Source organism: Heloderma suspectum, chromosome 2, assembly GCF_057233095.1.
Source record: "Heloderma suspectum isolate Gila_16-S chromosome 2, 16-S_ref, whole genome shotgun sequence".
In the NCBI taxonomy this organism is placed as follows: domain Eukaryota; kingdom Metazoa; phylum Chordata; class Lepidosauria; order Squamata; family Helodermatidae; genus Heloderma; species Heloderma suspectum.
In genome coordinates this window covers 187,870,399-187,895,640 of record NC_139459.1, presented here as the reverse complement: position 1 = coordinate 187,895,640, position 25,242 = coordinate 187,870,399, and the positions used below count along the sequence as shown (strand labels likewise).

Sequence of the window (25,242 nt, the reverse complement as noted above, 5' to 3'; positions counted from 1 at the left end):
AGCACCAGCCATACCAGCAGGAAAATCCCCCAGAGCCCTCTGGAATCCATCGGAATCCATTAATCTCCGGGGGCGGACCATTTTAATAGGTCCCCCACCCTTGCAGAGGGGAAAGGCCGCCAGGAGTCTAAACCTCAGCAGGAAGTGATCTGACCATGACAAAGGGACAGATGTTAATTCCTCCACTTTCAGATCACCATCCTCCTGCCCAGTCGAGAAAACCAGATCAAGCGTGTGTCCTTTTATATGCTTTGGGCTGATGACATGTTGGGACAGCCTCATGGTTGTCATGGCAGCCATGAAGTCCTGAGCCGCCCCGGATACAGCGGCCTTGGCATGGAAGTTGAGATCCCCCAGGACCATCATCCTAGGGGTCCTCCAGTTATGGTTTTGGCACTGTTGTTTTAATTATTGGTTTTATTGTGTTTTATCATGATTTTGTCTTGTAAACTGCTTTGGAATTTTTAAAATGAAAAACAGTATAGAAATTGTCCAAAATGATAATATTTAGGGTAAGCCCTTCTGTCAACTCCTGCTAGAGCTGAAGTGGAGGAAGTTCCACAAACTCAATCTGGTGAACCTTTTGCTTTTTTAATCGGATGTCTTCAGTCTGAATTCCAAAACGTTATTTTCAGGAACACACATTTCTTAAGTTTTAAATTGACTTACCCCCAATCCATCATAGCGGATGTATTGGGGAGAATGTGAATTAGGAAAGATCAGTGGAACTCAGTGGAAGAGCACATCCTTTCCATTCAAATGGTCCTGCTCCAATTATCTCTATTTCCATTGGTGCACCAAGTTCTGGGCCTGGGAATATGTTTGGTTGGTCTTCTGAAGTGAAGATGGCTCATATGAAGTGTGTTGAGAGGGTCGGTCAGGGTCTGGTGGCTTTTCACTTAAGATTGTACTTAGCTGGTTGGGGGGCGGGGGGCACTGTGGAAAGCCACTTCCTATATTTCTTGTTTCCACTACTGAGATTTGGGGTAGGTGCCTCCCATGCTGGTTTAATAGTACTGGCTTGAGTATCTCTTCATTGCCACATACACTGCTGAAGACACCACCATATACAAGAACGATATACAATATACACCATATACAATATGCAAGAAATACAAAAACTAAGGATGCGTTCCTTGATCTAAATTTCCTTTTACAAAACACACCATAGAACGTGAACTGCATAATCAGAAAGATTAGTCGTATAACTTTATGGGACTGGGATTCTGCCCTACAGTACAAGTGTGGCCTACCCCAATTCCTTTCTCCCTGAGACACACAAACTAGTGAATATTAGAGACTTGGGTTTGACAAATGTATTTATTCAAATGGCCTGTAACAGAGTAACTCCAATCTACAATGGGAGTAGTCAAGGCATACATGATGGGTAGAAGGTTGTAGTTCACAACAAAACCATCTGGTGATCTGAATGTTTGAGCCTCAAACCTCTTTTCACAGATGTCAAGTCCATTCCACTCTTCTCTTCCCCCATCCACAGGGCAAGGATAGTCTCTAGCAAATATGCAGCACTGAAAGAAATCCAAAGGAAGTAGCCAGCAAAGCTCATTTTAACTGTCTGTGTAGGCATCTGTCTAGCCTCCTCTCATGTAGAGGGGATGAGATGCCCATTTGTTGATACCATTTGGCTATGAGTCCATTTTTACTTGCTAACCCTATATAAAGTGCACATCAACTTGCTCCAATCAGTCCCTGTGCATAATGTAGCTCAGCCAATACTTAGTGCCAAAATCTCCCCCCGCCCCCTGTTTGAATGAAACTATAGCCCTAGCTCAGAGAGTCAGGGAGGCAAATATAACAGGTTTGTGTTAAGGGCCCACTATGAGCAGCACATTGCACTATAGCTTATTAGTACCTTCTAAATACTGACTATGCCCCCCATGATGCCAGTTGTTTGAGAAGATCATGCTGTCTACTGTATCTTCCTCTTTTAGGAGGAGAGAACACCCCCTAGTAGTCCATGTCTGCAAAAGCTGCCCACCTGCTTCCACCTGCTCCGTACTTCAGTGCTTGTTTGCAAAAAGCACCACTGCCCCCATGAGACCTCCCTGCAATCTACAAATAAACAACATGGTGCTTGTTGTTGAAACGATCACAAGGTAGCAGCGTATAAGATTTCCGAGGTTTTTCTGTAATATTTTCACCTTCACTTCTTACTTGGCCTTATCTCCACACTCGGCCAAGTGCCAGCATTTATTAAGAGGAAGTGGGTACATGCCCTTTCTATGTCGATGGCTAAGAGAACAGACTTCTGCTTTTCATCTGAAGGCACACTGGAGAGTCTTCCCTTACCAGGGAGGCTCCTTGCTGCCCTTACAGAATTGGCTTATAGAAAAATGGAACATTCTTGCTGCAGCACTAAAGCAGAAAATGAAAGCAAAGAGGTAGTCCTTTGCAAAACTTGCCTCCTGAACATAGTTTTCCCTTTCCCACCACTGTAAACTTTCCGGGGGGGGAGAATTGGGTCAAACCTGCCCTTGCCAAAGATGAACTGTTACAGCATTAGATCCTTTGCTCTCCTAAAATAGGCAACTACACAAATGCTTCCAGTCACTGCTCCTGAAGAAGTTCAAGATGGATGCTTTCCAAAGTGCAGGGATGACAATGCTGTGATTCAAAAGGAGGCCTTCTGCAGGATACGAGGATCTCTACTAGCTAATAAGAATTAATCCTTTCCTGGGCAAGAAATTGGCAACACCCCCATGTGAATGCCCCCGCATGACTTCCCTAACCCAACCAACATGGATCTTTGAAAGGAAAAACAGGTTAGGAGAAAGTAACCACAGCCCAATAGAGTCCTATCCCAGGATGCCAATCTGAAGCATGAGAAGGAGCTCAGTGCGAATGTGCAGCGTTTTTGTGCTCAGCAGAATTGTGGTTACAGCTTCCGCAGACCCTCCTATTGTTCTAGAAATAAATGACTTTGCATTTCAAAATGGCAGTGGACTGAGATTAGAAGCATCTGCAGGAAGGTAAGTAGTTGGGGCTACGGCTCAAACAAACAAGAGCAACCCCGCAACCCCCCCCCCCACACACACACACAGCTAGCTGTAAGTTCCCCATATATCCTTATACCATATAGATACAGGGTTAGTGGTGTGAGCAGGGCATATCTTCGCTGCAAGCATACAAGCAGTTTCAAGCCAATTTCCCCATCCAAGGAACTACAGGGATAGCAGTACTTCAAGGGGACCAGGAACCTTAAGTCTCAGTAGTAGACTGACAAGACTATATAGTCCCTGTTGTTCCTTTGGAACAAATCATGAGAGAGACTTCTTTCAAGCCAGCTTTAAAAATATGAAAGGTACATATGGCCTTAGTTACATTATAAGTGATCCAGTTTTCTGGACAGGTTTACACAGGCCCCTGCTTTCCGTTCAGAAAGAGGTGGCCTGTACATATGATTGTAAATGAGGAATCTGGCAAAATTTCAATTTAGGGATTTAAAAAAAAAATAAAACCTTCAAAAATAAAACCCCTGTACTTTTAGCTTGAATGTTTGGCTAAAATTTAACTTTCCTCTAGAGCTGCTTCATGTGGCACTCATGTCTGCTGTGCCTGCACAAGTGAGAACACAGCAAAACATGAAGTGAGAAGGGCAGATCTCTGAAAGGCAGTTATGGGAGAAGCATGGTCTCCTCCCCTGCTCATGCACTGCGGCAGCACAGCACTTTGCCCTGTCCAGATGAAGATGTACTTAAGAGGGGAGCAGCTTTAGAACAAGCCTTTAAAAAAAAAAGCACCCCCCCATCCATACAACAACCTAAAACACAAGTTTTTAAAACACCAGAGTGATTGTAGCTATGAGCAACAATTATGTGAGTGACTCGGCAAAGAAGACTATAGGACACCCTACTTCGTACCAACTAATGGCTCCAGTTTGTTTTCGGCACTGGGTCTTTTGTCATCTGCCAAAGGCGTCATGTCAAGGATGCAGCTTTTGTGCTGCTATTTCATCCAATCAGCAGTTTGGCACAATGGCAAAGTCCCCCTTCCCTCACCAGGCCTGTGAGGGTTGCTTTGTTTTCAAGTGATAAGGGTATATCTTGAATAAGGGACAAGCCACGAACTAAATGAGGGCATGTGTAATGGTAGGGGGAAGCAGAATGTGTTCTATAAAAAGGCACTGGGGTTGGCTCTGGGGTCTTTCTGGTTTCTGTAACGCATGGCAAGCCACACTCCAAGGACCTGAAAGAAAGAAAAAATGGACCCAGTTATGGGACTTCATTCAAAAGGCAATACCCAGGTAACCACGTTTAATATATTGCATTAATGGAGTATTAACTCTGATGACAATGTGGTTCATATCAATACCATAATCAAAGCTGAGTTCTTCAAATAGGAGGTGCGCCAAAGGAAGATGTAGAATGACCTTGTCAGGAATTCCAAAGAAGTTGGAGTAACTATCCATCTAGGCCAGGCTAGGGAGGTGCCCCCAGACACCTTCCTTGGTGCCCACTGAGACACCCTAGTCCTCCCAATGTTTATTTTAACATTATTTTAACATTTTCTTACTGACAGCTGGGATTGCCTCAAAGGGAAGTTGGAGCCTCTAGCTGCTGCCATCTTAATTTCCCATGAATGCCTCTGGGCAGGTTACTTGCCCTTTTTGACTAGCCATGCCTCCCCATGGCAGCCATTTTATGATTGTGCCCAGGACAGTTTCTCAAATTTCCAAATGTGCCAACAGGCCCCCAAAGCTGCCTACTCCTGATCTAGGCTTATGGTTGATTTTTCCTGGCATTGCTCTTTGTTTATTGAATAGCTGTGTGGCAGGCAGAAGTTCGATAGTTATAGTTTACACAAGCCAGTGAAGTCTGCACCTGCTGAAATTCTCCCTCACAGCTGTTAAGGAATAGACTCAATGAGAAGTGGCAACCCTACCTAAAATAGACAGTCTCTCCCACTATTCAGCCTGACGGGCACAATTACCTCTGTGAAACTGAAGAAGAGCCCAACTCCACCAAGAATTTTCAAGGCCTCGCCTGCATGTTCCATCATCACTTTTCCACAAGTGGGGCATACACCAACTGTTTTACACGCCTGCAGGGGGTGACAAAATGCACTGTGACTTTGTTGCCTGCAGGGAAAAGATCTCAGACTTTAAGCTTTCACTTGCAGCCAGTGGCAGTGACGTAGATCAGAAATTGCAACAGTCTTGTAACTGGTGAACTAGCGCCCCTTGAAAGTAGGCATCCCAGAGAGGTCTCTGGCAATTGCTTGTCCGCAGACAACAGCTTTGTTGGCTTTTGGGGTTTTTTAAGAGTGAACAGAGATGGAAGAGAAAGAATTCAAGAGCAAATTCTTCAGCTGGCTCCAACTGAAATGTCAGATGTGCCAGACTAGCAAATCAAACATTAAGGACATAAGAGCCCTCCTGGATCAGACAGAGGGTCCATCTAGTACAGCAGTCTGTTCACACAGTGGCCAACCAGCTGTTGACCAGGAACCCACAAGCAGGACATGAGCACAACGGCACCCTCCCACCCATGTTCCCCAGCAACTGGTGCACATAGGCTCACTACCTCTGGTTCTGGAGGTAGCACATAGCCATCAAGAGTAGTAGCCATTGACAGCCTTTTCCTCCAGGAATTTGTCTAACCCATTTTTAAAGCCATCCAAATTGGTGGCCATCACTACATCCTGTGGTAGGAAATTCCATAGTCCGACTATGTGCTGTGTGAAGAACCCCTTCCTTTTATCTGTCTTGAATCTCCCACCACCGATTAGCTTCATGGGATGACCCCAGGTTCTAGTATTTTGAGAGAGGGAGAAAAATGTCTCCCTATCCACATTCTCCACACCATGCATAATTTTGTAGACCTCTACCATGTCTCCCCGTACCCTCCTTTTTTCCAAGGTAAACAATCCCAGCTCTCATAAGGGTGTCTACACCGCTGAACGTTGGTTCAGCTGTCAATTTTACCCCTCCTCTCATGCTTCATGTGGACTGTCCCAGTATTTAGTTTTTAAAAGATGCACCAGATACATTTTATCCCTTCACATTGCCTTATACTTTCTAAAGAAAACTCTTTAAGGAGTGTTCAGCTGCACAGGGAAGACAGGGGTATCATCAGGTGTGGGGTAATCAGTGTTGTGCACAGTCAGCTTCAGCTTCAAAAACTGGGAGAACTTCCCCACACCCCCAAAGCTTGACCCTGAAGAGGAAAATATAAGTTTGAACTGCATGCATTTGAAGAAGCTTCCACATCAGCCTCACTGACCTGGAAGCTCTTCGTGTTACTTGTTTCCTCCCTATCAGGTCCAGAGTCTTTCCCCCGTCGCCTGAGAGATAAAGATATTTCCATCTTACGATATGCTGATGATGCCATTCTTCTCTCATATATACAGATGGGGTTGCATAGGTTCAAGAGCCTTAAGTGCATACTGTGGGAAAGAACTTTTAGATGTCAACTACTCTAAAACCAAAATAATGGTGTTTGGAACAAGAAGGCAGAAATATCGCTGGCAGCTAGACACACACCATGTCTAGTTAGCGCCTATAAATCTCTGGTTGTAACGTTGCAGAATTCTGGATCTTGGACCACTCACCTGAACGCTGCTGTATCAACAGCCAACACAATGGCTGTTTTCACTATGCAGCTGGACCTGGTGGCAGGCTAGTGGTGCCCCTTCTTGAGCTTTACAAGTCCAAGTTATTGCCCAAGCTATGTATGGGGCTGCTGCATGGGCTCGCTCAAACACTGCAGTGCTGGACTCAGAAGAACATCAATTTTTAACAAGAGCCCCAGTGGGTTCCTAGATCTAGTCCTAAAGAGGTGGTACACATGGAGTTTGCTTGCTGTTCAGTGAGAACTTTGGCCCAGAAAGCAGCCATTCAATATTGGCTCAAGATAATTGTCCAACAGGCCTCTCCTCTTGTCTTAATGGCATATGAGGAAATGGGCCCAGAATCATGGGCTACCCCAACTTGTCACCTTATCTCTGAACTGGGATTCTCAGTGGACTACTTGGCTGCAAAAGGCTATAATGGTGCCTGATTGGAAGTTGAAAGGCACTTAGCTGATTTCCAAGATACTACCACATTAGTGTTTAACTGCCACTCTATTGCATAAAGACTTTACTGTATATCCTGGGAAACTGCCCCCATTTCTGCCCTCCACTTGTCCGCATGGCCTCAATGGACTTTTAACCAAATGCAGACTGAATACTTTGCAGCTGATGGAAGTTAAAGGGCGCCATGCTAGTTTACCAACTGTAGATAGAGAATGCCCTAATGGCTGGAGGGAGACAGAAGATTTACCCTTTTCCTAGAATGCTCCTTGTACTTGGATTTAAGAACTCAATATCTTGACCCCCTTATGAAATTAGAGATTATACTCCTTTAAAGAAAATTATATTTTTATTAGCAGGAACAGATTACTACGTATCATACTGAACTACTAAGTATGCCAAGGTGGCCTTGGCAAAGAGATATGTCTGTCTGGTGTTCGTATACATCCTTACGTCTGTCTTAATCTGTCTGGTGTTCGTATATATCCTTATTTTAATTAACACTTATTAGTTCTATAGCACAATTGTATGTTGATATTATTGATCTATTTCACTTTATTTTAATCATTGTTTTATCATGTGTTTGGCTTGTTTCTCATGGCTGTGTGCTAAAGCCTGGTTGGCTAGTATGTAATAAATCTGATGTTTGTTGTATACTTATTAAGGTGGTCCACCAATTTGAGATTTATGGTGCAATCCTATGGTCCCTGGGACAGTGTCCCAGGAGCCAAAGTATAGATTAGATCTCCCCCTCTCAGGATGGAGACAGAGAAGGCATCCTTAGAGGAGATCCAACCTTGGATCCCCCCTCCTAGCCCCCACAGAAACATCCATGCCCCTTATCTCTTCAGCATCTGATAGGGAGGAAAGAAGGCATGTCAGGGGGAGGTCCAGGAGAGGCTGTGGGTCCAAAGCTCTTCTGGCCCCCAAACCATCTGATGATCTATGTCAGCCCTGGAGCTGATGTATATTAATCCCCTCTCACTGGTTTCAATAGGAGGGAACTGGTTAAGAGACTGAGGGCGCAGTCCTATGGCCACTAGACAGTGTCTAGACAGCCAAAGGATTTTTCAGTTTCTGGGAACTGAGCTAGGAGTCAGGACTTTGAGCTCAGTTCCCAGAAACCTGACTCCCTGTCCCTTCACCCGCTGCCACGTAGGCAGTGCAGGTTGTTCCTGGCTCTGGGCTCGTAAGGGCAGCACGGAGTGCGTGAAAAGGGGGCATTCCTGGGGGAGGGAAGATCATGGAAGTACCATTATGATGCTTCCTATGCACTGTCTGGCCTCCCCCTCACCCCCCCCCCCCAATACCTACCACTGAATGAATTATTCAGTCTGCATGCAATCTCCAGTTTTGCGACCGGGTCTCTATATACTGCAGACCTCATGGCCATAACCCTTGGCCAATATTTTTTTTTGCTTTTCTGTTTCTTCCCCCATCCTCTGCTTTTTGTACCACCTAGCCTGATGAAGAGTTCTGGAGAACTCAAAAGCTTGTACATCTGTGGCATTTTGGTTGGTTGTAATCAAAGTATTGCCCAACTGTGGATTTGGGTTTTTTTTCTCATGGACCAGGCATGGCTATCTTCTTTTGTTTTGTTTTGTTTCTTTATGATAAGTAGGCTTCCCTGTGAAAGCTGCCTGGATGGGAGACTACCTAGGAACTATACATTAGTTGCAGTGAGCTCTTCAGAAAATAAGTGTGGTGTGAGTAAGAAAGGAAGAAAAATATCATTCATTGTCAAATGCTGTCATTGCCTTGGTGTGATTCAGATCTGACTTTAACAGCCTGTTGGTAGAAAAGTTTTCTTGCTAAAAGCTGGAATGAGAGCTGAACCTTTCTTGAAGTAAACGAAGAAGTAGCTGTTTGACTTTATATCCAACTCAGTGCTCTGTGTCTAAACACTATTCAGATGCTCAAGAAGCTGACTAACTGGAAAGGCTTGATGGAACCTGACCTGGGCTGTGTTCTTAGCCAATACCTGCAGGAGCTTACTATGTTGTTTGTGAAAGATGTTTCTATCTTTAACCCTGGTGCAAAGGAACTGTATTTGGAAGAGTTGTAAGAGTCACTAATCTCTTGGTGTATCTGGGAAACTGGCTGCATACACAGCCTGCTTGGATATAGTTAATCATTTGTATTCTGCTCTGAATAAGTCTGGAGCTGGTCTGAAAGTTTGCTTTCTCCATTAGAGCTGGTAGATACGGAATGTCCTGCAATGCAGGTAAGTATGCAACTACAGATAAACCAAATTTTAAGGCTGACCTTGGATATCTTCATACTGATCTTTATATTGTTAAAACTGCAGTCTCTGCATCTACCACCCCTCTCTGTGGTCATTCTCCACATAACAGAGTGGTTCTGAAAATTATTCCTTACAGCTAGGTTCGTCAATGTGGTACCCAGAGAGACAAATGTTCTAGGGCCTACTGACATCTCTCTTGGTGCCTGCCAGGGCACCTACCCCTCCTGATCTTTAATTTATTTTTTAGATTAAAAAACAACAACACTTTTTTCCTCTTTTTTTTACAAGGGAGGCTGGCATACTGCAAAGCAAAACCTCCAAGACCATTTTTATTTCCAAGAACGTCTCTGGGACACACGTGGACCCAAAGGCATTCTTAGAGAAGAAAAATGGGGATGGCCAAAGCCAAGAAAGTGCTTCATGGAAAAGGGACAGCAAGGAAGGTGAATAAAGACAAGAGGCACCTGCAGAGATAGATTTAGCAAGCAAGAGAACAAAGCAAAAGATCTCGCAGGACCATAATATGAGTGGAGGCCCAAAAAAAGGTAGCAAGGAGCAAGATTATATAAAAACTTATATAAGAAAAGAGTTTAAAATGAACTTAGTAATACTTATTCATATAGTGCCATTAGTGTACATGGCATTTTATTCAGAGTAATAAATAGAAAGGCAGTGAAGAAAATGTATACAGAGGACAAATGGTCATAGCAGCAGCCAGAATAGATCACATGTGTAACAGTGTTCCAAAAAGAGACTACAGAACCAAGGAGAGATTGTGGAAGTTAACAAATCATAGTACAGATAATCACACAGGATTAGCAATTGGATGGGAATCTGGTTTGGGGGAAGGGGAAGGATGACTAAATTGCAGCAAGAAAAAGGCAGCACGATGTACTAACACAGGGGATTTCAAACCATGTTCTGAGGAAACCTGAAGTTCCTTGGAAGCTTAATCAGAAACTTAGTAATTGTAGCACTAGCCAAACTTCCCTAAAATGCACAACCACAGAGATGTGTTCTAGGGCAGGGGTGGGCAGAAAGGAGATCTCTAGATATTTTGTACTTCAGCTCCCAGCATTCCTGACCCTAAGCCATGGGTTTCTGCAAGTTGAAATCCAAAACATCTGGAGATCTTCCATCAGCCCACCCCTGTTCTAAGGCACATTCACATGAGACTATAGTGCTGGAGTCTCTACTCATGGACACCATGGCATCTGTGGAATCGTTCAGTTTTGCCCACAAAGCTCTCCTTCCAGCTTCCGAAATTGCACTAGACTCTCCTTTCTGCCCATGATCAGCTGTGCAGCAGGCCAGAAGACTAGGAAAGAGTTACTTCCTGGTCCTACCCAATCTTCTGCCCACACAGCCCTTTCCTCATTGCTTGTTCTCCCCATGCCCCTTAACCTCACTATTTTCCCCTTCTCCTAGCCTTGCTCTATCTCACCTCGTAGTTCCTACAGCCAGCCCCCTGCCCCCACCAGCCCTTCCTAGGCAGAGGCTCTTATGGCAACTGAAGTGGTGGCAGCATCACTAGGTGGGGACCAAGAGGAATAGACTGGTTGAACCTGAGGGGCAGTTGGGGAATTTAAGAACATAAGAAGAGCCCTGCTGGATCAGACCAAGGGTCCATCTAGTCCAGCATTCTGCTCACAGAGTGGCCAACCAGCTGTCAACAGGAACCCACAAGCAGGACACAAGTGCAAGGGCATCATCCTGCCCATGTTCCCCAGCAACTGGTGTGCATACGATTACTGCCTCTGGTACTAGAGGGAGCACATAGCCATCAGGACTAGTAGCCATTGATAGCCTTCTCCTCCATGTATTTATCTAACCCCCTTTTAAGGCCATCCAAATTGGTAGCCATCACTACATGCTGTGGTAGCGAATTCCATAGTTTAACTATGTGCTGTGTGAAGAAGTACTTCCTTTTATCTGTCCTGAATCTCTCACCAATCAGGTCCATGGGCTGACCCCGGGTTCTAGTATTATGAGAGAGGGAGAAAAATGTCTCCCTATCCACATTCTCCACATCATACATAATTTTGTACACCTCTAGGTGTAGAGGTAAGAATAGCCTTTTCTATTAGGTGTAGAGGTAAGAATAGCCTTTTCTATTAGGTGTAGAGGTAAGAATAGCCTTTTCTATTAGGTGTAGAGGTAAGAACAGCCTTTTCTATTAGAGTAGCCAGCCCCCCACAGCAGCCATTTTGTGACTAGCCACACACCTCATGGCAACCATATTGCGGTGGTGCCCATGACAGTTTCTCAAATGCCCAAATGTGCCCATGGTTCCCAAAAAGATTCAGGTTCCCAAAAAGATTCACTGCAACAGTGAAACAGAACAGGTCTGGCCAGCATCCTGTGTGAACCAAGTAAGCATGCCCAAGAAATCCTCTGAAATGTCCTGAAATTCTAAGGCAGATGATCTGAAAAGTGTACCCTGGAGGCAGAACATACAGACCTGTACAGAGATTTTGCTCTGTTGTCTGCAATTTGAAAGGGCCAAAGCGTTCAGGGCTGGCCCTCCCATGAACGAGGTGTGGTGCTTGCTTCAGGTAGTGGAGCGGGAGGAACAGCAAACTGCACGCTCTCTACCCCCACCAGGAGGAAGTGCTGCCACCTTGTGCTTCCCGCCCTCCCCTCCATTGCTGCTATACCTCCAACTGCCCTCCCAACATCACTGCTGCTGCCACTGCTGGCACCATCCACTCTGCAGATCCCCTCAAAGCGAATGGTGGGCAGACTGACTATCTGAAGAGCTGCATTGGCCGGAAAAACAGCCAGCACGGCTCTCCAGAGACCCAGCCAGGCCCAAATGCCCAGCTCGAGGGTCCTTCCTGTCCAATGGCCGATCTTGAGGTACATCTCCTCCCACAATGCCAAGGACCCTTCAAGGCAGGCATTTGGGCCTGGCTGGGCCTCTAAAGAGTCACACCGGCTACTTTTCTGGCAGGGTGGGAGATGCTACACCAAAGGTGGGCTGGGGCAGGGCAGGAGGGAGACAGATGCAGTAAACATGCAGGTGGGGAGGGGGAAAGTCAGATGTGGCTAGCAGGCAAGGGGGAGAGGGGAGACGTGCACCGAGGCAGGGGGCAGATAGATGCAGCAGATGGACACAGCGGCAACAATGGCAGGCGGTGTGTGCGCTCTCCTGCCTCAGGCAGTGGGAAAACATGCGCTGGTGCTGTGTACACTTACTGCATGGCACGCTTCAAAGTCCATCTCGAATTGTTCAGGAGGATCAGTCGTGTTGAACAGCCCGCAGCAGTTGATGCTATTTTCCAATGACTTCTTGGTGTCACCATTCAAGTATTTCCAGGCACCACGCAAGAGACTCGCCTGATAGAAAAGAAGGAGCTTTGTAAGCCAAAGTACTGAGGCTGAGATTCTGTGTGGCTTGAAATCCAAGCCTTTCAATCAGGTCCCTAGAGCCAAGGAAGCAGAATTTTTCCCTGCCATTAAGCAAGTCACCTCACAGCCATAAGCAGGTAAGGGGATGGGGAGGTTTACGATGCGGCGGCAGCGGCAGCATCTAGGTGTTGTGCCAAACAATGGCATGTGGTAAGATACAATAAAGGCATCCCGATAAGGGATGAGTCACCAAAGTATAATGAGAACTGTAGTGGTGCTACCGGGACTAGAGATGTAAAATTCCCGGAAATTTTGAGGCCATGGGAAAAACCTCATTTTTTTCCAGGGGGTTGGAAAAAAATGGCAATTTGGGGAAAAATGGAAAAACGAGCAATACTTATTTTTTTAGCACTCTTTACAGATCTAAAGTAACTTTGTTACTTCAAGACAGCCTTCCCCATACTGGTGCCCTCCAGATATTTTGGACTTCAGCTCCATCAGCCTCAAGCAGCATGGCCAATGGCTAGAATGCTGGGCACTGTAGTCCAAAACATCTGGAGGGCACCTGGCTGAGGAGGGCTGCTTAAGGAACATAAAGCAGCCTTTCTGTTCCTAAAGTTATTTTATGTATAACTTGGTTTGCTCATAAAATTATCAGTTTATTTTAAAACACTCAAAAGTAGACTCGGTAAATTTGTAATTATTGTCTGAATAAAATATACTTTTACCTTTAATGTACCAAACATAATTTTATGAGCAAACCAACTTATACATATTTTAGGTTCCTATTTAATGTCTGACCAGAGGGAACATCAGCAAGTAGTCCCTGAAATACCTGAATCATCCTAGAAGCAGGAAGAATTGGAGGCAGAGGAAGACTGATGTACAGCATCCGTTCCTATTTGTAAGGAAGTTTAGGGAAATTCCTAAACCTGTTCCTGTTTGTGGGGTGGCATTTAGGGAAATCTGATCTGAAGGAAAAGTTACTGAGATTTTATTTAGCCAGGAAAGACTCAGCTTAGGAATGGTAAGCAATCATAGGAACACCTATACCATAGAAACCAGGCTACTGAGATTCTTTTTAGATAGAGTTATTTTAGTGTCGACAGTTTTAAAAAGTTTTATAGCTGAGGTAGCATTCCCTAGTGGTGAGGTCTAATTGAGAACGTTATTAAAAAAATGTGACAGTGAGTTCTATAGACCCAAGCCTCAAAGTTAGTTTTTTAAAAAGAAACATAGGTGGGATAAACCACATGCTTTTCCATCACATCTTGTGACAGTAACTGGATAACCTACAGTGGTTTTTTTTCACATGTGGGTTTTAGATTAGAGCTACACTGATTGATTGCTACAGCATCTAACCAAAACAAGCCCAGAAACGCCTGACTCCATAGAACAAAACCCAAACAGACAAGACTGCACATTTACTGTCAAGAATGCACATGGCATCATTATTTCCAGACATTTTACATCTCTAGTCTTTCTATAAAAGTATTATATAGTTTTTAGAAATCATTTTGTGGGGGAGTACAGACTGGATAGCAATATATAAACACTTTGTCTTAAATTCTAAAAGAAAATATTTCGTAATCCAAAGCTGTTCAATTTTTCAGAAAAAACAAAAACTTCCCTCAGGAAAAAAAAATCCAGGAAAAAAGTTTTTTCCCTAATTTTTCTGGGTTTTTTCCAGGCCTTCACATTTCTAACTGGAACAGGTAGAGAGCAAGTTCAGCCTGCCATTCTCTCCAGTATCCCTGACAAATGCAGGAAATTCACTGGTGTGTATAAGAGCTCAATGGGATGTGCTTGGGGCAGGTATGTAACTGAGCTAAAGGACAAGTTGAAACCATGTGCAAATAGAAGATTTGCCATTTTGCTTAGAGCAGCAAAATTCTCTCCTCATTGCCAGGGCTCAGACAACAGACTGGAAATTCGCCCTTTGCTTCTGTCCCTGCTGATCCCAGCATGCTAGTTACCTCCAATAGCTTCCTTCCTCATTAATACACCCAATCCTAGCTTCCACTTCACTCCTTTTGTATCACAAGCCTCTAAGAGATGCAAGTAGTTGCTATGGGAGGCACAAATTTCAACCCAAACCCTGTTTTGTGGATCTTGCAAACTGTTCCACTTCCTGATCCAATCGGCCCTGTTCCTAGTCAATGAAGTGTAAGCAAGTTTGAGGGCCTTGTTTTGAAGTGAACGTGTTGTGGCTTGAGGTGCAGGAAAAACATCACAAGTTCCTTCTAAAGCTGAACAACTTCAGGCAGGAAGGTGCTCTTACCTGTTTATTTGACGTGAGTCCCAGACACGAACAGGAAACTGCAAACTGGATAACAAAGACTATCCCTAGAATAACTATATACTGAAGAGGTGTAATTAAGGAAATGCTTGGGAAAGTATGGAGATACTGAAGAGCCAACAACCTGAGCTGCTGATGAAACCTTTAACTTCCTCCAATTCTTTGTCTTTTCTACTGTAGTCTGGTATTAAGTGACAAATAAAAGAAAATCCACTCTCCCTTAGAAATCTGTTTCATATACCATGAAAATACACCTTGGACATTTTAACAGAAGCGGAGAGGGGGTATACATGCCTTGAATAAATAAAAAATACAATATAATGTCACCTGTTTAACTCCAGTTTTTAAAATGTAGTATTGGTTCCCACACTGACATCCTTTAGTAATGAAGGACCTTTAGCATTCCTCCACAGGTCATCTGCCAGCCTTGGTTTTAAATAACTTCACAACTGAGTTTGCTTTAAGACTTTCACTACCTAAATCTTTGAAATCTTTCATGCTGTCCCACCCCAGCCCCACTTTACCAGCCATGGCGACAGTGTTGTAGGACTGCCAAATTAAAGGCACAGGAGGACATACATTAGTAGGAAAGGGAGATTTTAAGCCAGTGCAGTATCTCTGACCAATGCAGCCCCATTAGGAAGCAGCAGCTTCTTCCATCATCTGCCCTTTCATAGAAGTACTTAAAAGGTGTACTGAATTGTATTGTATTAAATCTGACAATCCAGCAGTCCCCTTAGGGGTCTCAAAGTGAAAGAGAAGCTCCCTAATTGGATGCAGACAAACACTGACATCTGGCCAACCCTCTCCTTTCTAGTACAGCCAGGACTAGAATCATAGAATAGAATCATAGAATAGTAGGGTTGGAAGGGGCCTACAAGGCCATCGAGTCCAACCCCCTGCTCAATGCAGGAATCCAAGTCAGAGCATCCCTGACAAATGGCTGTCCAGCCTCGTCTTGAAGGCCTCCAGTGTGGGAGAGCCCACCACCTCCCCAGGTAATTGGTTCCATTGCCGTATTGCTCTGACACTCAGGAAGTTTTTCCTGATGTTCAGTCGGAATCTGGCTTCCTGTAACTTGAGCCCATTATTCCGTGTCCTGCACTCTGGGATGATCAAGAAGAGATCCTGGCCTTCTTCTCTGTGACAACCTTTCAAGTACTTGAAGAGTGCTATCATATCTCCCCTCAGTCTTCTCTTCTCAAGGCTAAACATGCCCAGTTCTTTCAGTCTCTCTTCATAGGGCTTTGTTTCCAGTCCCCTGATCATCTTTGTTGCCCTCCTTTGAACCCTCTCCAGCTTGTCTGCATCCTTCTTAAAGTGTGGTGCCCAGAACTGGACACAGTACTCCAGATGAGGCCTAACCAGTGCTGAGTAGAGGGGAACTAGTACTTCCCGGGATTTGGAAGCGATGCTTCTATGAATGCAGCCCAAAATAGCATTTGCCTTTTTTGCAGCCACATCACATTGTTGGCTCATATTCAGCTTGTGATCGACGACAATTCCAAGATCCTTCTCGCTCGTAGTGTGGTTGAGCCACGTATCCCCCATCTTGTAACTGTGCATTTGGTTTCTTTTTCCTAGGTGCAGAACTTGGCATTTGTCCCTATTAAATGCCATTCTGTTGTTTTCTGCCCAGCACTCCAGTCTATCCAGATCACTTTGAATTTTGTTTCTGTCTTCCAAAGTATTAGCTATCCCTCCCAATTTTGTGTCATCTGCAAATTTGATCAGCATTCCCTGCACCTCCTCCTCCAAGTCATTCATAAAAATATTGAAGAGCACTGGGCCCAGGACTGAGCCCTGCGGTACCCCACTCGTTACCTCTCCCCAGCTTGAGAAGGTCCCATTGATAAGCACTCTTTGAGTCCGATTCTGTAGCCAACTGTGGATCCACATGATCGTTGTTTCATCTAGCCCACTTTGAGCTAGTTTGCTCATCAGGATATCATGGGGCACTTTGTCGAAAGCTTTGCTGAAGTCGAGGTATATGATGTCTACAGCATTCCCACGGTCTACAAGGGAGGTGACTTGATCAAAAAATGAGATCAGATTTGTCTGGCAGGACTTGTTTTTGACAAATCCATGTTGGCTTCGAGTAATCACGGCATTGTTGTCAAGGTGCTTACAGACTGATTGCTTTATGATCTGCTCCAGAATTTTCCCAGGGATTGATGTCAGACTGACTGGTCTGTAGTTCCCAGGTTCCTCCTTTTTACCCTTTTTGAAGATAGGGACAACGTTAGCCCTCCTCCAGTCATCTGGCACTTCCCCGGTCCTCCATGATTTCTCAAAGAGAATAGACAGCGGTTCTGAGAGTTCTTCTGCCAGTTCCTTTATGACTCTAGGATGCAGTTCATCTAGCCCTGGAGATTTGAACTCATACAAAGTAATGAGGTGTTCCTTGACCATATGCCTGTCGATCTCAAGCTGCAATCCTGCCCCTTCAGCCTGTACTTCACCTTTGCCAGGGGGCTCATAGACCCTCTTTTGGGAGAAGACTGAGCCAAAGTAGGAATTGAGCACCTCTGCCTTTTCTTTGTCCTCTGTTATCATTTTGCCATCCTTATTTAATAGCTGAACAACCATTTCTTTCCTCTGCCTTTTACTATGCACGTAGCTGAAGAAAGCCTTTTTGTTGTTTTTAGCATCCCTCGCTAACCTCACCTCGTTCTCCGCTTTAGCCTTCCTGACGCCATCCCTGCAATTCTGTGCTACCTGCCTGTACTCTTCCTTTGTTACTTGGCCTTCTTTCCACTTCCTATATGTGTCCTTTTTTGTTTTCAGGTCATCCCTAAGCTTTTTGTGAAGCCACATTGGCTTCTTCTGTTGTCTTCCACCTTTTCTTCTTGTTGGAATTGTTTGTGATTGTGCCTTGAGAATTTCCTTTTTTAAAAGTTCCCACCCATCTTGGACTCCTTTTCTCGCTAGCATTGCTTGCCATGGGACCTTACTGATCATTGTTCTGAGTTTATTAAAATCAGCTTTCCTAAAATCCAGGGTACGCGTTTGAGTACACTCGGCTTTTGCTTCCCTTAGAACCAAGAACTCAAGTACAACATGGTCGCTTTCCCCCAGAGTTCCTGTAACTGCTACTTTCTCCACTAAGTCATCTCTGTTGGTTAGGATCAAGTCAAGGATAGCCGATCCTCTAGTTCCTTCCTCTACTTTCTGTAGGAGGAAGTTATCCGCCACACAAGTCAGGAATTTCCTGGAGGGGCCATGTTTTGCAGAATTTGTCTCCCAACAAATATCGGGGAAATTGAAGTCCCCCATTACTACTACATCATGCTTCCTTAAAACATTGGCTATTTGCTTTTCAAAAGTTTCATCCTTGTCTTCTCCTTGATTGGGTGGCCGGTAGTAGACTCCGACCACCACATTCCCTTTATTCTTTGCTCCATTTATTTCAACCCAGATGCTCTCGATGGGGCTACCAAGCTCCTCCTCCTGTATTTCTGTGCAGAGATATGTATTTTTCACATACAGTGCAACCCCGCCTCCCTTTCTGTTCCTCCTGTTCTTTTTGAACAAGTTATATCCTTCAACTGCTGTATTCCAGTCATGAGAGTCATCCCACCAAGTCTCAGTTATACCTATCAAGTCATAATTTCCCTCCTGTATTAAGAGTTCAAGTTCGTTCTGTTTGTTTCCCATACTCTGGGCATTAGTATATAGACATCGAAGACCATGTGCTTCATAGTCTGGCTTTCTTCCTACCTGTGTCTGAAGACTATTATTGGGCGCTATCAGAGCTGTTCTCTCCATTGCAGTGCATGCGCCTACGTCCATTGTTACCCCCAACATTACATCTCCCTTCCCCGTAGGATTCAGTTTAAAGCCCTCCTGATGAAGTTCTTCATGCTGTGGCCAAACACATTCTTCCCAGCCTTTGTGAGGTGCAACCCATCCCTAGCCAACAGCCCATCTTCCAGGAAGTATAGCCCGTGGTCCCAGAATCCAAATCTCTCTCGTCGGCACCACCTTCGTAGCCAGTCATTCACCCGGAGTATTTTTCGTTCCCTTTCTATCCCTCTTCTAACTACTGGAAGGATGGATGAGAAAACTATCTGGGCCCCAAAGTTCTTGAGTTTCCTTCCCAAAGCTTCAAAGTCTGACGTGATCTCTTCGTAGCTCCGCTTGGCGGTATCATTTGTTCCCACATGGATGAGAAGAAAGGGATACCTGTCAGTGGGCTTGATGAGTGCAGGCAACCTTTCAGTCACGTCTCTAATCTGTCCTCCCGGGAGACAACATACCTGGCGAGTCCATGGGTCTTCGCGACATACTTGGGTCTCGATCCCACGCAGCAAGGAGTCTCCCACTACTACCACTCTTCTCTTCTTCTTCTTGTAGGCCTGGGTTTCATCGCCTCTGTTTGACTGACCTTTAGCCTCTTGCTCACTCTCATGCAGGTTCCCCTGTGATTCTTCCTCTGCAGGCTGTCCTCCAGTCTCATCTGCAAGTACCTGGAATCGGTTCCACAGCTCCACCGCTTCCACTGGTGTAGAGTGGCGTCTAGTTCTTCTTCTCCTAACTGTCACCGTTTTCCAAGGAGTATCCTCTACTCCATTTTTCTTCACCTCAGCATTTCCCACTGCCTCATCTTGCTGTTGCTCTTCAAGCTTCTGGTCTGCCCTTTGCTGCTGTAGTTCCCCCATTCTGTCCAAGAACTCTTCGTGTTCTCTTATTCCCCGGAGGGTTGACAGTCGCCGCTCCAGTCCACTTACTTTTTCCTCCAGCAGCGTGATCAACTTGCACTTGTTGCAGGTGTAGGCCAAGTTGTTCTCAGGCAAGAAAACAAACATTGCACACACCTTGCAGGTCACAACCACTGGAGAGTCTTGTCCTTCCATAGCCTCTTTTCCCTTTTTGTGTCTAGCTTTGTGATTGTTCTAGACTAGCCTGTGCCTGCTCCTCTACTCAGTAGAGGTTAAAAGCAGAGTCCCACTGGTGTGGAAGTGTGTGTTACAAGACAAATAAATGAAAAAAAGTTAGTAAAAAATAATAATAATAATAATTTAAAAAAAAATGTTAGGGGCCTCCCCCTTGACCTCCCCTGCCGAACTCCCCTGGCCAACTCCTGTTTGCTCCCCCTGTACGCTCGCTCTGTTCGCTCGCTCTCTGGGAGCTTGCCTGCTTCTGTAGTCCCTGGACCAGCTGGAGCAGCTTGCTCTGCTCTGCTCTGCTCAGCTGGGAGGCGGGAAACAGACAAGGTAAGGAGTAGCAATGTGTTAGGGGTTCTTGTTCTGTCTGAAGCCTCCAAATGCTTTATTAAAGGCAATGGCCTTTTTCAGACACACATGGTTAGGCTAACCATGGTAGTTACTGCTAACCACTGCGATTGCTACTGCCACACGTACAGGTAACCACGTTCCGCAATGTGATTAGACTAACCATTCTCTAACCACCCTCCCTCCCACCGGAACCCGCAGTCCTCCAGATGGGTGGCCATGCACCCCAGCAGCCTTTGCGGTGTCAGCCATTTTGGTGCTTGGTGCTGTCGGCCATTTTGGTGGCTACTCCTTCTTTGGCCGCTCTTGCAGTGGAACTCTATGCCAGCTATCAATGAACCACAGAGGCTGTTCAGACATCATGCTAAGCCACGGTAAAGCCCACTAACCATCTTGCAGCAACTGGTTAGTGAGCGTGGTTAGTCCATGGTTAATAAACCACTATGGTTGGGACAGATGTCTGTTCAGACATCATGCTAAGCCAACATAGTTAGTGCAAAACTCCTAACCATCATGGCTTAGCGTGATGTCTGAACAGGACCAATATGCCTTTACCACTGCTTTAGTTGGATGGCAGTCAGAGCCCCATCCCACACCAATTTCCCATCATATCAAACATACAAAGGAATGCTGAGATCCCTTCCACTGCCTGTTTTCTGCTTCCTCAGCTCAAGAATCAGGTCTCCTTTAAGACTTCTTTGCACAGGACAGGTTTCCTACCTGGAACTTACTTCCATATAGAAAACTATGTACACAATCCCACCCAATGAATGCAACAGCTGGTGATGGGTTCCTGCAGGATGAAGTACCTGCAGATAAACAGACACGTGTGTATTTTTTATGTGATCATATAATACCAATCTCTGAAAGAGTTGCATGGATTACCTACCTGTTTCCGGGCCGAATTCAAGATGCTGGTATTGACCTACAAAGCCCTAAATGACTTGGGACCCAGCTATCTGAAGAAATGCCTTTTCCTGTATCAGCATTCCCAGGCTCTGTGGGGGAGGCCCATCTCATTATCGCACTAATGGGGAATGTACATCAGGTAGTGACATAAGATAGGGCCTTCTCCGTGGTGGCGCCCCAACTTTAAAATGTCCTCTCAAAAAGATATGCCTAGCACCAATTTTACCAACATTTTGGCAACAGGCTAAGACTAATTTGTTTACCCAAGCATTTATGAGTGGTTAGCTGCGACTGCAGTGAATAAGACTGGATCTACAATTGATTGTTTTCTCTGCTGCTTATTTACTGGTTTTATTAGAGCCTTTTGCGGGGGGGTATTTTATAATTGACTGTTTTTAATTACCTGCCCTGGGATTTTTATGAAGGGTGGGATATAAATTGGAGTCAATATATGAAAACAGATGTGAATGTGTATATATGCAATGTGTAGGAATGTAAGTGTGTATAGAATAGCCTCTATAGGAGTGTAGATTCTTGCCAGATGGCAATAAAGGCAAAATAAAAAGATATGTCCTGAGGACTTTGAAGGTTTGGGAATGCCATTTCTGAGTTCAGACCCCCACAATCCAGGTGCATGGGATGCTTCAGTCAAAGGACCACATGAGGCTGCCTTATCCTGGGTCAAACTATTTGTTCATCAAGCCCAGTTTTGCCTACTCTGACTGGTGGCAATCTCAGGCAGAGAAAATCTTTTCCATCACACTCTACTTTTAACTAGAGGTGGCAAGGATGGAACTGCTGGGGTTACTGCATGCCAAGCATGTGCTCACCACTGATCTATAGGTCCCTCCCCTAATCAGAAATGGTCCTCATCAATCCACAAGTATTAATAGCCTGGGACCAGTGCAGGCTGAGTAGCCAATACTGCTTATTCCCCTCACTCATTCCAGGAGAAAAAGGTACCAGCTTTTCTCTGGGACACTGCTGCTCTCTTGAACCAAAGGCGTAATTTATAGATGAGCCCAAAGAAAGGGTTGGCCTTATAGTAGTCAAGTAATGAGGTTACACATCCTCCCTAAAAACTAGTGGCCAGGAGTCTATTGATGGTGTGGAAGTGCCTGATGCTACGAAGTCACTGAAACTAAAAAAAAAGGTATGGACCTGATCAATAATCTGATAGGAGACCACCGAGAGCCCCATGCAAGAATGGGATATTTATCTTATGTATTTGTATCCGTGAAATACTTACTACCAGACCCTTAGAGGACCTAACAGTTAGAAGCATTTACAGTATTTCCTACTGCCTTACAGTAACTACTACGAGAACATCAGCATTTCCCCATTTTGAGCTGAGCTAAGAAAGAAGTGGTTTGATACCCCACCCACCTCAAGTACATCCTGTCTGTAATTCCATTCAGAAATCCACAAGGGCAAAAATTCTGTTTTAATCTATGCTGCAACCCCATGATGAAACAAAATGGATGATGGCACTTGGGGCACGGACATGGACTGACCACTGCTTTGCCACCTTTTGAAAGGCCTCACTCAGCTTTTGTGGTATTGACAGAACTGCCAACAGCTTCCAGATATGAACACCATCCAAGTCCTTGAGAGGCTCTGAATTTAAATTTCCTTTTAAAACCATTTCCCTTTCCTCCTCAGAACACACACACACACACACACACACACACACACCATTTCCAGTTAACACAGTTCCATCAGTTAGAACACCAAGTGCAGGTCACAGGCTGAGTCTTCCTTTGATTAGGGCCCTTTTCCAAAAGAGAGCCTTACCAACTAAACACTTATTTTCTCTCTTCCACACTACTTTCGCTGAGACTGCATCTACTCTCCCTCATCATATCCTGTAGAGTGCAGCATCTCTCTTATTAACATGACAGCTGCCAGTCAGACTTTCCTCCTATAGGCATCTTTGTGGATTCCAATGAGCTTAGGAAAATCCAGTACCACCCAAAATCCTTTTTACATTTATGGCACACTCTTGGCATAGGAGATGCTGGCATAAGATCATATTGTCTGCTATATCAGGTAGGAGATGTAAAAAGGAGATTTCATTACTAGTCTCTATAGGTAAAAAAGGTAAAGGTGTCCCCAACCAGTTGGGTCTGACTCTAGGGTGTGGTGCTCATCTCCATTTCTAAGCCGAAAAGCCAGCGCTGTCCGAAGGCGCTTCCGTGGTCATGTGGCCGGCATGACTGAACACCGAGGTGCGTGGAACGCTGTTACCTTTCCCGCCGAAGCGGTACCTATTTATCTACTTGCAATTTCTTGCTTTCGAACTGCTAGGTTGGCAGGAGCTGGGACTGAAGACGGGAGCTCACTCCATCATGCGGCACTCGGGTCTCGAACTGCTGTCCCTTCCGGTCTGCAGTTCAGCATCTTAACCACTAAGCCACCGCGGTAGCAAGTCTCTATAGGTAAGTGGGTACTATTTTTTGTACAGTAAGGGTTGCTATAAAGTGGATTTGCCTAAATCAATATGAAAAAGCAAAGCCCTTCCACAGTTGTGAACATGGCAAAATTCAGCTTATCGTTAAGCTTTCTGTATAACTGCGCTCTGGCATCCAACACCCCCATAGTGGGTATGGCAATTTATTCACATTTGCCAGGAAAAAGGGAGGTGGAGGGGAAGGGGCAACAAACTGCTGAACATTTAATAAAGGACACCCCCCACACACATACAACCAGAACAATGAAAAGGAAGATGATCTATGTGCTCTAATGCTTGTTTAAAGATAACATCTTGAACACTTTCCTTATGCCATTTAAGTTACAGTTTTAAAAAGTACATGTATCGTTGATACATGGGTTATACTTTGTTCTCTGCCATCAGCCAGGGGGCTGAAGGCCACTGAGAGGCCTCTTCTCTGCCACCCAGGGTGAACATCATGGCTAGGGAAATACTGGCCTGACTCCATCCATTCACCAGGGAAGGAGCAGCTTCAGGGTGCTTGCTTCCCTGCTAGAAAAAAACACACAAGAACTTTGTAACTAAAAACTAGTGTCTGGGTTTGGATTTTTCCTCCTCTCTCCTAGCCCATTTTCATTTTGTGTCGTATCTTTTAAACTGTAAGCCTGAGTGCAGGGACTGTCTTATTACTGATCTTTGTAATCGGCTCTGGGAGCCGTTGGGGGTGTTTCTGGCTGAAGAACAGGATAAAAAATGCTTTAAATAATAATTTAACGTTACTTTTAGACCCTGTGTCTACAGTTTACATGCATTATCGTTTTGTAATATGATGTTTAACTCTATAATTATGTGTTTTCGGATTCATTGTCAGTTCTATATCTACTGGAGGGACTCAATTTTCTGGTCTGCAGCAAAACCTACCATCCCCAGTTCAAGGAACGTAATTTTTCATTTGGTTTTGAATGGCATCATTGACAATCTAGCTTCTCCAACTGATAATACTATGTCAATCACTCAGGCCACTCTACACCTTTGAAACATCAGGGCAACTTACAGCAGCTTTATATGTTAAGGGTGCAATCCCATACAAGCTTATCTGGGAGTAAGTCCCATTGAATTCAGTATTTCCAAGTACACATTCCTAGGAGTGGATCACACATGCTAAAGGGCCACTCATGAACAGGCCTGCCCGGGGGTGGGGGGCAAGGGGGCAGTTTGCCCCAAGCCCCACATAGCAGGGGGGGCCCCCAGGCAAGCATTATTTTATTTTAATAAAATGCAAGCCGTTCACATGAGCCAAGACAAGGAGAGCATTTTTTTTAATTTCGAAAATTATGCTCACATATGCTCAGAATGTTCTGCTGCTCTAGAGCCTTTTCCTGGATTGGAAAGGCTTTGGAGTCTGCCTAGTGCCCAGCGCCAGGCAGTGCTGGCCCCCTAATTAAGAGAAGTGCCACAAAAAATAGGGTCAGCTCAGGCTGTTAGCCTGAGCTGGCCAATCAAAGATGACCCCTTCTCTCTGCAAGGGAGGGTACTTTTGGGCGATAGTGGGGAGGGTGCACAGAGGAAAGCTGGCTAATAGATTGGCCAGTAAATGGAGTAGGTGGTTGGCTGGCCAGTCAGTGGCCAATCAGAGCCACTTGTGGGTGTGTTGGGTAGTCCAAGCCCAGTTGAATGGAGTGGGTGGAGTGACTGAGGCACAGTATCTGCTTTATTTCTGCTCTACCCTTCTTCACGCGGG

General features: G+C 45.0%; 1 protein-coding gene across 4 annotated transcripts in view; it reads right to left on the bottom strand.

The window, feature by feature from the left end:
* Nucleotides 1-1,181: 1,181 nt before the first annotated feature.
* TSPAN31 (tetraspanin 31) overlaps nt 1,182-25,242 on the bottom strand; it is a 36,437-nt gene continuing 12,376 nt past the window's right edge. For 2 of the 4 annotated variants that reach the window (XR_014788112.1, XR_014788111.1), the window contains 5 exons: nt 14,910-14,990; nt 12,476-12,616; nt 4,951-5,061; nt 2,000-4,206; nt 1,304-1,529 (listed from right to left, as the gene is read on the bottom strand). Coding sequence is in view for 2 of the 4 variants with exons in the window: in XM_084836839.1 (XP_084692965.1) it covers nt 4,132-4,206; nt 4,951-5,061; nt 12,476-12,616; nt 14,910-14,990 (408 nt within the window). In the remaining 2 variants the exon portion in view is untranslated. Of the gene's footprint in view, nt 4,207-4,950; nt 5,062-12,475; nt 12,617-14,909; nt 14,991-25,242 lie in introns of all 4 variants that reach the window. The other 2 variants (XM_084836839.1, XM_084836837.1) reach the window with 1 other exon arrangement.